This window comes from Myotis lucifugus, unplaced genomic scaffold (assembly GCF_000147115.1).
Source record: "Myotis lucifugus unplaced genomic scaffold, Myoluc2.0 scaffold_196, whole genome shotgun sequence".
Classification (NCBI taxonomy): Eukaryota; Metazoa; Chordata; class Mammalia; order Chiroptera; family Vespertilionidae; genus Myotis; species Myotis lucifugus.
In genome coordinates this window covers 802309-813092 of record NW_005871244.1, presented here as the reverse complement: position 1 = coordinate 813092, position 10784 = coordinate 802309, and the positions used below count along the sequence as shown (strand labels likewise).

Below are 10784 nucleotides of genomic sequence, written 5' to 3'. Positions count from 1 at the left end.
TCTTCCCAGGATTTTATCTGACATGTTTCTGGGTGTGTGCCTCAGGATCTGTTATCTGTATTCTCTTTGTGGGTAGTTCCCAGATATGAGGTCTCTGATTTGTTTGCCGTTGTTTGCTCCAGGATGCAATGTTTATGAATGGTTTATGGGTTGTGTTTTCCAGAATTTTATGTCTGTGATCTGTTTGAGGGTGTGTTCTAGGATGTGAGGTTTCTGATCTGTTTCTGTGCATATTTCCCAGCATGTGAAGTCTGTAAATATCTTGAAGTCTGTAAACTATATGTCCCAAGATGTGATAACTCTAACCTCTTCGTGTATATTATCAAGCTTTTGAGGTCTCTGGTTTGCTTCTTGCTGTTTGTTCCAGGATGTGAAATCCCCAGCTGTTTGTGGGTATGTTTCTCAGGGTGTGTAGTTTATGATCTGTTTGTGGGTATATATCCCAGGGTTTAAGGTCTCTAATCTCTTTGTGAATGTATTTCCCAGGATTTTGAAGTGTATTTCCTAGAATATGCATCTCTCTGATTTATTTTGCTGTACGTCAAAGGGTGGGCAGTATCTGAACTCTTTGTGGGTGTACATTCCATGGGGTGTGCTCTGATGTTTTGCAGGCGTGCCTTAAGATAGGAGTCTCTGTTGTAATTATGGGTGTTGTGTGCTAAGACCTGAGTTCTCTTACTTCTTTTTGGGTTTATGTCCCAGGATGAGAAGTCTTTCATCTAGTTTTGTGTGTCTTTCCAACTTGCAAGCTCTACTGTCTGTGGGTGTATGTCCAAGGGTGTGAAGTCTGATCCATTTGAGGGTCCGTGGCCCAGGGTGTCAGATTTGTTTGTGGGTGTCCATCAGGATGTGAGATATCTCTTATGGTTGTTTGTCTCAGGTGTGACAGTCTGTCCTTGTCTGTTTGTCAACAGTGTGTGGTCTCTGGTCTATGGCTGTGTGTCCCAGGTTGCCACCTATTTTCCTTTGATCTAGCATGTGAGGTCTCTGAGGTGTTTTGAGTTTATGCCCCATGATTTGAGTCTCTGGTCTCTTTGTGGGTATAGGGCTCAATGTGTGAGCTACCTGACCCATTTGGTTTATTTCCCAGGATGTGAGTGCTCTGATCTGTGTGTGGGTGTATGTCCCTGAATGCTATTTCTCTGAAATATTTGTGAATATAAAGCTCAGTTCATGTGGTTATTTTTGTGCATATGTCACAGGGTGTGGGGTCTGCTCTTTGGGAGCATTTTATTTCTTAGAATTTGAATTCTCTGAGCTGTTTTGTGTCCAGGGGTGAAGGGCCCTGGCCCTTTTTGGGTGGATAAGTCCCACGATTTGAGGGCTCTGAATGATTTGATGGTTCTGTATCCCAGCATATTAATTCTCTGAATCCTAGGATTCAAGAGTTCTCAGCTTTTTCTGGTCTACATTCCAGGGGTGAGTTCACTGAGCTGTTTGGGTGACTGTCCTACAATACATGGTCCCTGAGCTCTTTTGGTTCGAGAGCTCCTTGACCTGTTCGGGATATATTTTCAGGTATGAAACCTCTTCCTCTTGGGAGGTCTGTCCCAGGGTGTGTTCCAGGGTACGGTCTGTGAGCTTTTAGTGGTGTGTGTGTGTGTGTGTGTGTGTGTGTGTGTGCGCGCGCACATATGCCCCAGTTAGTTTTTCTGAGCTGTATGAAAGCCTTTATTTTGTGTGTAAAATCTCTCAATGCTGTGGTGGTGTCTGTGCAGAGTATGGTGTCTCTGAACTATTTAGAAGTCTCTCTTTTCAGGTCTGAGGGCCCATAACCCTCAGATGAGGACTCTGATGTGTTTGAGTGTCTGTGCTCAGGGTGTGAACACTTTTGAGCCCATATCCTAGGGAGGGAATGAGTTCTCTGTGATGTTGTGACTTTTGTCCTCGGTGTGATTTTTCAGAGCAGTTTCAGAATCTGTTTCCTGAGTTTGATGTCTGCTGTTTCAGACTTCTGAGGAGTGTCCCTGAGTGTGACCCGTATCCCTTGGCGGTGAGGTCCCTAACTGTTGGGGTGTGTTTCCAAGGGCACAGTACAGTGGGGCCTTGACTTACGAGTTTAATTCGTTCCATGACGGAGCTCGTAACTCAAACTACTCGTATGTCAAATCATAAAGTGAACGAGTGAGACACGTGATGCTGGGCTGATGTCGTGGTGTTCACTGTGACGTTCGCTGCGCCAACTAGCGGTGGGGTATCTGAAGCTGGCTCATAACCCGAATTTTAGCTCGCAACTCAAAGCAAAAGAGACGAGAGATGCTCGTATCTCGAAAAACTCGTTAGTCGGGACACTCGTAAGTCAAGGCCCCACTGTAGTTCCTATTGAGGGAATCTCAGTTCCAGAGTCTGAGGTCTCTGAGTGGTTTGGGGTTCTGTTACCAGTGTGATGTCTCTCAGGTGTTTGGGGGCGGGGGGTGTCTGTGTACAGATGGTTATGTAGGTGAGCTGTGTGGGGATGTGTCCTAGGGTGCGAGTTGTGTTAACTCCGAGCATTTTGGCATTGTCTAACGTGTGGGGCCTCTGGAAAACCTGTGGGTCTGCTTTGCAGATTGTGAGGTTAATGAACTCCCTGAGAGTTTCTGTCCCATAATGTGAAGTACTTGAGCTGTGGGGGCTACGCAGCCAAATGTGCTGTCTCTGAGCTCTTTTTGTATCTCCCAGGTTAGAAGTTCTCTGAAGCCCTAGCTGGTCTGGCTCAGCGGATAGAGCATCGGCCTGCAGACTAAAGAGTCCAGGGTTCAATTTCAGTCAAGGGCACATGCCCAAGTTGCGGGCTCAATCCCTAAAAGGGGGCATGCAGGAGGCAGCTGATCAATGATTCTCTCTCATCATTGATGTTTTTCTCTCTCTCCCCCTCCCTTCCTCTCTGAAATCAATAAAAATATATATATTTTAAAAGTTCTCTGAGTTGTCTGAGAGCCTGTGTCCACAATGTAAGGTCCCTCTGCTGCTATGGGTCTCTGCTGTTTGTGGCAGACTTTGCACAGAATGTGAGGTTTCTAGGCTATTTGATCTCTGTCAATTCTGGATATGAGTACAAAGGGTAAGTTCCATGAATGGTTCTGAGGTCTGAATCCAGGGTATGATATTTCTGAATCATTTGGAAGTTCGTGCTTACAGTGTGAAGATTCTGAGCTGTTTGGGGACTTGAAGCCAGGATGTGAGGTTTATAAGCTGTTTGGGGTCTGTGTCCAGGTTGTGTGATCTCACACATATTTGAGGTATCACAAGTGTGAAGTCTCTAAACTATGTAGAGGATTAGTATTCAGATTTTCAGATCTTTGAGCTCTTCTGCAAACCAAGTGAGGCCTCTTGGGGGTCTCTCGGTATATGAAGGCTCTGAGCTATTTTTAGGAAGTCTGTGTCCAGTACATGACCTCTCTGAACGGCAATCTGTGTCAAGATCATGGTCTCTGAGCTGGTTCAGGGCCTGTGTTCGAGTGTAGGACTTGGGAACTCTTGGGTATTGTGTTCAGGGTATGAGGTCTCTTAGTTGTCTGGTGGTCTGGAAGAGGATGTGAGGTCTCTGAACTATTTGTCCATCTCTCTCCCAGTGTGTAAGTTCTCTGAGGAATTGGTGGGTCTGTATCCCTGGTTCTGAAGTGTCTCAGCATTGTGGGGGTCTGTAGGCAGACTTTCAGATGTGTGGGTTACAAAGCTTGAGGTCTCTGAAGCATTTGGTAGTCTTTCCTCTGGTGCCCTATTCTGAACCATTTCGGGGTGTCAGGTGTGAGGTCTCTGAGCTATACACAGATCTCCTCAGCGTCAGAATTCTCTAAACATGGCGCTGGGCTGTAAGATCTCTAAGCTCTTTGGGGTCTATGTCTAAGACTTGAGGCTCTAAGTTGTTGTGGCACCATATTCTAGATCAGGGGTGGGCAAACTTTTTGACTCGAGGGCCACAATGGGTTCTTAAACTGGACCGGAGGGCCGGAACAAAAGCATGGATGGAGTGTTTGTGTGAACTAATATAAATTCAAAGTAAACATCATTACATAAAAGGGTACGGTCTTTTTTTTTTTTTTTAGTTTTATTCATTTCAAACGGGCCGGATTCGGCCCGCGGGCCGTAGTTTGCCCACGGCTGTTCTAGGGAGTGAGGTCTTTGGTGTGTTTAGTTTTTCAGGATGTCTCTGAGCAATTTGGGGGTCTGTGTCCAAGAAGTAAGGTTTCAGGATCATTTAGGGATCTGTGTTCCGAGTGTGAGGTCTCAGGTGTTTGGGGTGTGACATCTCAGCTGTTTGGGGATCTGTCCCAGGATGGGAGGGCTCCAAGCAGTCTGGGAATCGATTATCAGGGGTGAAAACTCTGAATAACTTAGATAACAGTATCCCAGGCTGTGATGTCTTTGAGATGTTTGTACATTTCTATCCCAAAAGAAAGTTCTGTGATGTGTTTGGGGTCCAGATCCCAGCATAGGAGGCAGCATTTAGGTCTTGGGGCTGTTTGCGAGTCTGGCTCCCTAGTTTTGGTGTAGCCTGTTATTCAGGGCCTATGTCCCAGATCTCTGAGCTGGATCCCAGGTGTGAGGTCTCTGAGGTCTGGGGTTAGTACCCAGAGTACATGTCTGTGAGCTGTTTGGAGGCCTATGTCCTACGTGCTGTGTGTGGAGGTCTCTTAGTTTTTTAGGATTCTGTCACCTGTATGTCAAGTCTCTGAAATCTTTGGGTAAGTGTGTCACAGCATGTGACGTCTCTGAGCAAGAACAAAAGTCACAGCCTCACATTCAGGTTGAGGGATGATCAAAACAAGTATATCTGAAACATCATCTCCTTACTCTCCACTTTCTACCCTGGTGCACATTAGATGCTCAATAATTATTTGCAGAAATTGTAAATACAACAAAAATACACAATTTTCTGTTTGAATGGAGTAGGCAGGCTTTGGGTTCAAAGTCTCTAAGAGCCGGGAGGGCCCAGCTAGAATTGTATCATATTTCTGTATTTCCACCGTATTTATTTCTCGGGTTATTTTTCTTTATAGCTAATGATAATGGTTTGTCTATTGAGACAGCAATGGATTTAGTTTGCTTTTTCAGTGCATTTTAAAATTTTAAGTATAAAACAAGCTTCTTTTAAGTCAAGATGTTAGGGAGACAATGGTGGAGGTGGTATGCTGTGGGGGTGTTCTAGTCAAATGGTTGAGGTTTGAGGAACATGTCCCTGGGTACCCCAGCTCCCAGCCTCTCATCCCCCCAACCCCACCTACGTGAGGTCTTCAATCCCCACACCTTGGTTTGTTTAGTCAGCAACTCATTTTATTGATGCCTACCCCAGGCTGGGTCGGGCCAAGAAATATACAAGAGGAGAATGAGATTCAGTCCATGCCTGAAATTCAGTCTAGGGGCAGGGAGCACAGACACACAGACAGCCACACAGATCTGGTGGCAGGGCACAGTCTCACAGAGGGGCACTCTGGGCACAGGTACTCAGGGAAGGCTTCCTGGAGAAGACCTCACAGGGGAAGCAAGGGGTGAGGCAGCCATCAGAGCCTTCGTCTTCTGTACATCTGTGGGCAGGTAACTTTTGAGACTGTACTTGGCCTCCTGCCATATGGGCCCTTTCCTAGGATCCACCTCCACAGTTTTTAAGGCTTCCCTGAGACAATCTATGTAGACCAGGTGCTCAGCCCAGTGCCTGGCACCTCAGCACCACCCCATCAATGCACATTTTTGTCCTAAGTGCTATCTACAGCCTACCTAGGTCTTGGTTCCAGCTCTGAGTAGTCCCAGCAGTCGTCACACGCCGACGGGGCTCCCAGGCGCCTTCTGTGCACCTCATGGGCAGAGCTCAATCCCAGTCCACCTTAAGGGTTCGGAGAGTCTGGACTGCCTTCCTCTCATTGGCCAGTGACCAGTGAGCCATGGGCATCCACTCTCCTTCCAGTGGCATGTGGGCAGCTACTTCTGGGATGCAAAGCCTACATGTGAGCATAAGCAGAAACCAGTCCCCAGCCCTACAAACCCTCTTTCTTTCACCAAGTGGGCTGGGAAGTCTGAACTCTGATGTCAGCCTGCGCTGGGGTGGCTTCCACACTCCTGGAGCAGTAGGGAGAGGGCCTGCAACAGACCTCTCAAGCTCCAGGCTGAAGCAGGTGAATAACCACCTTTCTATTCTGGGGCTGGGATTCACCCCTGGGACCCCCTTGATAGGCTGTGAATCTCAACTGCAGAAACTCCTGATGTTGACAACTTACTTCGCAAAATGGACAGAGGGTTGTTAAGTGCAACCCATGGAGCTGGGACGGGGAGAGGGGATTTCTGAAAATCAGTCCTCACCACAACCCCAAGAAGCACAGGGCAGGTGGGGGCGGGTGGAAGCAGGCGGGAGGCCCTGGCAGTCATTCCTCAACAGGAGGGCAAGTGGGTACAGGGGTGGGTGAGATGGGCTTTAGGCCCCCACAGTCAGTCTGGCCTCAGATTTCGAAGGGCTAGAAGAGGTATTTGCGGCAGGATTCAGTCCCACACTTGCATTCAATACGGACCCGCTTCTTGGGGGAGCCGGGGAGCACAGCCAGGCCAAAGTTGGAGTCCATGCGGGTGCTCTCCATGTCCACGGGGTCCACTGTGGAGTCACACAGCCAGGGAGGGCAGGAGGGGGGAGGGGACTTGTTAGAAGGCCTAGGTGTAGTGTCCCACTGCCCCTTTACCATGAGACCCAGGGATCTTGGGGGCTGGGAACAGGTCTGGGATTTGGGTCAGGAGGGGGGGTCATGGAGTTGGTAGTTTGGGGCTGGGGGCAGGGCTTAGCACTAGAGGGTGTTCACATGTTAGGAAGATGGCCAGGATTTGGGGGTTATACGGGGGAAAGGAAGATGGCCAGGGGTTGTGGGGAGGCAGGGGGTGTTGGGGAGAACCAGGAGGGTTGTGGCAGGCAGAGGTCCGGGAATGAAGGGTCACCTGGGCATCAGAGGGATATCTGAACTCTCCTGCCAAAGATCCCCTCTTGAGTGTCTCAGAGGTGGCTAGTTTGTCAAGTAGGGGACTGGTTGGAGGCCATAGGGTGTCCAGAGGCTTAGAACGAGGAAAGCCAAAAAGGGTTAGGAACAGGGAGGGTTGGGGGACTGAGGATATTTCAGACAAGATTGAAATCAGGAGAAGTATTAATTCTCAAGCCAAACATCTTCCTCCCCCAGGAGTCTTGGGAGAAGTTGGTCCAAGGGTTGGGAATGAGGGGACCCCCAAAGGGTAGGCAGGGGTCCAAAAGTCCAGATGGGAGATTGGGAGTCAGAAAGAGCATCTTAAAGCTCCTTGGGGAGGGGTCTTTGTGTCCCATGTCACTGTGTGCCCCTGCCCCCAGTCCCTTGACACCCCCACCTTGCATGTTGTAATCAAAAGTGAGCTCCTCGCCTGCCCAGATGGTTCTTGTGGCAAAGAAAGCAATGCGGGGCAGCCGCTCATCAAGGTTGTCTATGAAGACGTTGTACACCTGGAGGTTGGGGTCGCACTGGGAGAAAGAGAACAGCAGGAGGGTGAGGAGGGGCCCAGCCTGCTCCTCCCGACCCTCGCCCACCTGCAGGGTACCCACACTGTGGTTGACAAAGTGGGAGATGTTGCCATAATAGGCGGCATCCACAGTGTACACATCCTCCACGTAGTCCAGGTCGAAGAGGTATGTAGCACCCTGGCGGTCGTAGATCTGGCCCCGCCGCTCCGCCTCCTCCGAAGTAATAATCTGGGGAGAGGGTCATGGGAGAGAAGGGATTGATCAAGAAGGCTCAGGAAAGTCAGCACAGTGCCTGGCCCTCCAGGAGGAGAAAAACAAGTGAGCAGGGAGGCACCCCACCCATGTGGCTGGCAGGCATGGACACATGGGACGCAGTGAGGCAGAGGGTCTGTTAGTCCTCCCAGGGGACTGGGCCTCAGCAACCCACCACCCATCCATCCTCAGGCCTCTGGATGGTCTAGGGCAGCGGTCGCCAACTGGTGGTCCGCAGACCACTGGAGGTCCATGAGGTCTGAAAGGTTGGTGACCACTGGTCTAGGGGGGTCTCTCAATGGTGAGTGAAGGCTGGCCACAAGGTCTAGTGGTGATAAAGTAGTCAGACAGACAGACACAGATATAGCCCCATCATGAGACCCATAGTGAGATATAGGAGATGCAAATCAAGGGCAAGAAAGAAAAAGACTCAGGGCTCAACAGAGAGGGGAGAGGAAAGCAGGGAGAATGAGAGGCTGACTAATCCAGGGCAAGGGGGCCTGAGGCTTCACAGGACCCAGCACAAGACAAGACAGCCTGTACAGGGCCATGTACACAGCAGTGAGAAGGACACAGAGAAGCAGAAGAGCCCTGCATTGGTGGGGACAGGGAGACTGAATGGGAGACTCAGACAGGAGAGCTAGAGGCAGAGTGAGAAACAGACAGAAGCTTAATATGAAAGATCCAGGTCCAGAGATAAGACCAAGATCCCTGAGAATCTCAGATGCAAGAAAAAGGCTGAGGCCAAAAACACAGAAGGAAGATGAAAGAGAGGAGACAGGAGCTTGGGTAGGAACCCCTCCCTCAGCCCCGAGGCTATGCAGTGTTAACTACTGGAATTTAAGATGGCAGGAGACATTTCTCAAAGGCTGGGTCCCCTGCTAACCTAGTAAACATGAAGCTGCTCCATGATCCTAGCCCTGACCTGTCCTTGCCTCCCAAAGGCTGTAGATGGATTCTCCACCCCACCGCCATCCAGCCCAATCTCTCCTCTCCATCCCTCAAGTTCCCTCTTCCCCCTGAGGCCAACCATAACAGCCTTCTGGTAGTCCCCACGTGTAGCTGACCATGCCAGTCTCTGGGTGAGGGTTCCCTGGTACCTAAAACTGCCCACGCCTCAGCCTAGGGTCCCTCCAGACCAGGCAGATCTTTCTCCTCTCCCAGGATTCTACCCAGCCCTCAAAAACAAGTGCCAGCAGTGTACAGCACACAGCAGACTCGCAAGAAATGCCATTTTATTCTTTCTAGCCCAGCAACCTATACCATGTCCAGCAGTAGTCCTACTGGCAACTCAAACACTTTCCCCTACACACACACACCTTCTTCCTTCCCTCTCCTTTTGTTGCAGACCCAGTGCCCATCACCAGCCCCCTTCTGACACTGGATCTACCCTCGCCTCCTTTCTTGCTCATCCTCATGCCAGCTAGGAGCCACGCTGTTTCTTTCAGATCTCCCCTTCTAGCTTTGACCACCTTGTTTTCTCCACTCTGGATGGCCACACTAGTGTCCTGTCTCCTACCTGCCTCTTACACCAGGGCCTGTCCCCTGTCAAATGCTGATCAACAACACCTTTAGGAGAACAAGATTTATCCCTCAGATCACACTGCTCACTGCCCCATACTCCAGCTTTTCCTTCAGGAACCTGGCTCCCCTGTAGCCCAAGGATTTATTTATTTATCCACTCATTCATTCAGTGGATTTTTATGAGGCTTACCCTGTGCCTGGTCCTAGTGCTCAGAAGTCAGTGTCTGCAGGGGCAGGCATGGGTCACAGTTGGGTGGGGGAGACAACACAGGAACCAGGCTCAGTCCTGGCCCTCAGGGGTCAGTTCAGTGGGGGAGTCACAGGGACCAGGCCCAGTCCTATCTTTCATGGGTCAGTCTTGTGACAGAGAAGAGATGGATTCAGACATTCACAGTGAAAGAATGTGGAGGGTTTCAAGAGCAATGGGAAAGAGAAACACCATCGAAAGCAAACTGCAGGTCATAAAAGGGCTTTGACACTATATTGAAGAGTGGGGACTCTCTGCTGAGGGACACAACAGGAGGCACAGCAGCATTTTGAGGAAGAGGACGGCAAGGCCAGTCTCCCTCTACCTCCTGGAGAGCACGCACTCTTCTTTTGTGGTGGCAGCTCCAGATGTTACTTCTCTGTGCAGCCTTCCTCAATCTCCCAGTCCCCACCCACCAAGCCTCTCTGAAGCCCTAGGATCAAAGGGCAGCCTCTGCTGGGCTTCCAGCATACTGGGTGGTATCTGAGCCAGCTTTTGCCTTTCAGCCCCTCCCCAACCAGAGGGAATGCCCCACAACTTCCCCAGTCTCATCTTCCTGCCTGTTCTGCCCCTACCTGCTCTCCCTGTCTCACCAGGAATGAGTCACACTGCAAGCCCTCCAGGGCACAAACCGTTCCTGCTGTCTTCTTTTCAGTCCCGTTCTGTAAGGGTTGGGCCACCCTGAAAACTCAGGAACAAATCAGTTCGTGTTTCTGCTTCCTAGCAACTCTCCAGAATGACTGCGGAAGATAGGTGGGCTATAAGCTGGCAGCTTGGAAAGGGTCCTGACGTGAACAGAACCATAAGACTCTGCCCCCTCCCAGATATGGGACCCTAAATGTTCTCTCCCTACACCTGTTTCCTCAACCAAAAAAACAACAACCCAGAAAACAAAAAAATCCACCAGGTCTGGCAGGGCACCAATTTTAAACACTTGGGCCTTTTTTTTTTTTTTATCCACTTGACTAACTTTCTGACTCTGAGCCCTTTACTATACTACTCTAGGCCTCAGTTTTCCCATCTGTAGACTGGGGATGACAATGACAAAATCCCAGCCAGACAGGGGCTGTTGTAAAGATTTGACAAGATGAGGGATGTGAAAGGTGTTTCTGTTTTCGTTTCAGTTAGGAACAAAGCAGTGTTAGGAGAGGTTATACGTCCTGTATCTTGTCAAAATCTAGGATGCTCCCTTTATTTTATGTGCCCTTTCCTCAAGAAAGGAAAAACTGCTGCTTATTAAATGATATGCAATCATTTAATAAACTAATCGAGACTCACTGTCACTTCAGAGTTTTAAAATAAGAAGACAATGTTTTA

General features: G+C 49.5%; 1 protein-coding gene and 1 pseudogene across 9 annotated transcripts in view; both read right to left on the bottom strand.

Moving 5' to 3' along the window:
* LOC106698560 overlaps window positions 1-5835 on the bottom strand; it is a 9587-nt pseudogene extending 3752 nt beyond the window's left edge.
* Window positions 1-10784, bottom strand: part of SUV39H1 (suppressor of variegation 3-9 homolog 1) — a 21366-nt gene that overhangs the window by 3752 nt on the left and 6830 nt on the right. For 3 of the 9 annotated variants that reach the window (XR_002831267.1, XM_023760907.1, XM_023760905.1), the window contains exons 3-5: window positions 7526-7672; window positions 7315-7444; window positions 5235-6562 (exon numbers count right to left, since the gene is read on the bottom strand). Coding sequence is in view for 3 of the 9 variants with exons in the window: in XM_023760907.1 (XP_023616675.1) it covers window positions 6429-6562; window positions 7315-7444; window positions 7526-7672 (411 nt within the window). In the remaining 6 variants the exon portion in view is untranslated. The other 6 variants (XR_002831263.1, XR_002831264.1, XR_002831268.1 and 3 more) reach the window with 4 other exon arrangements.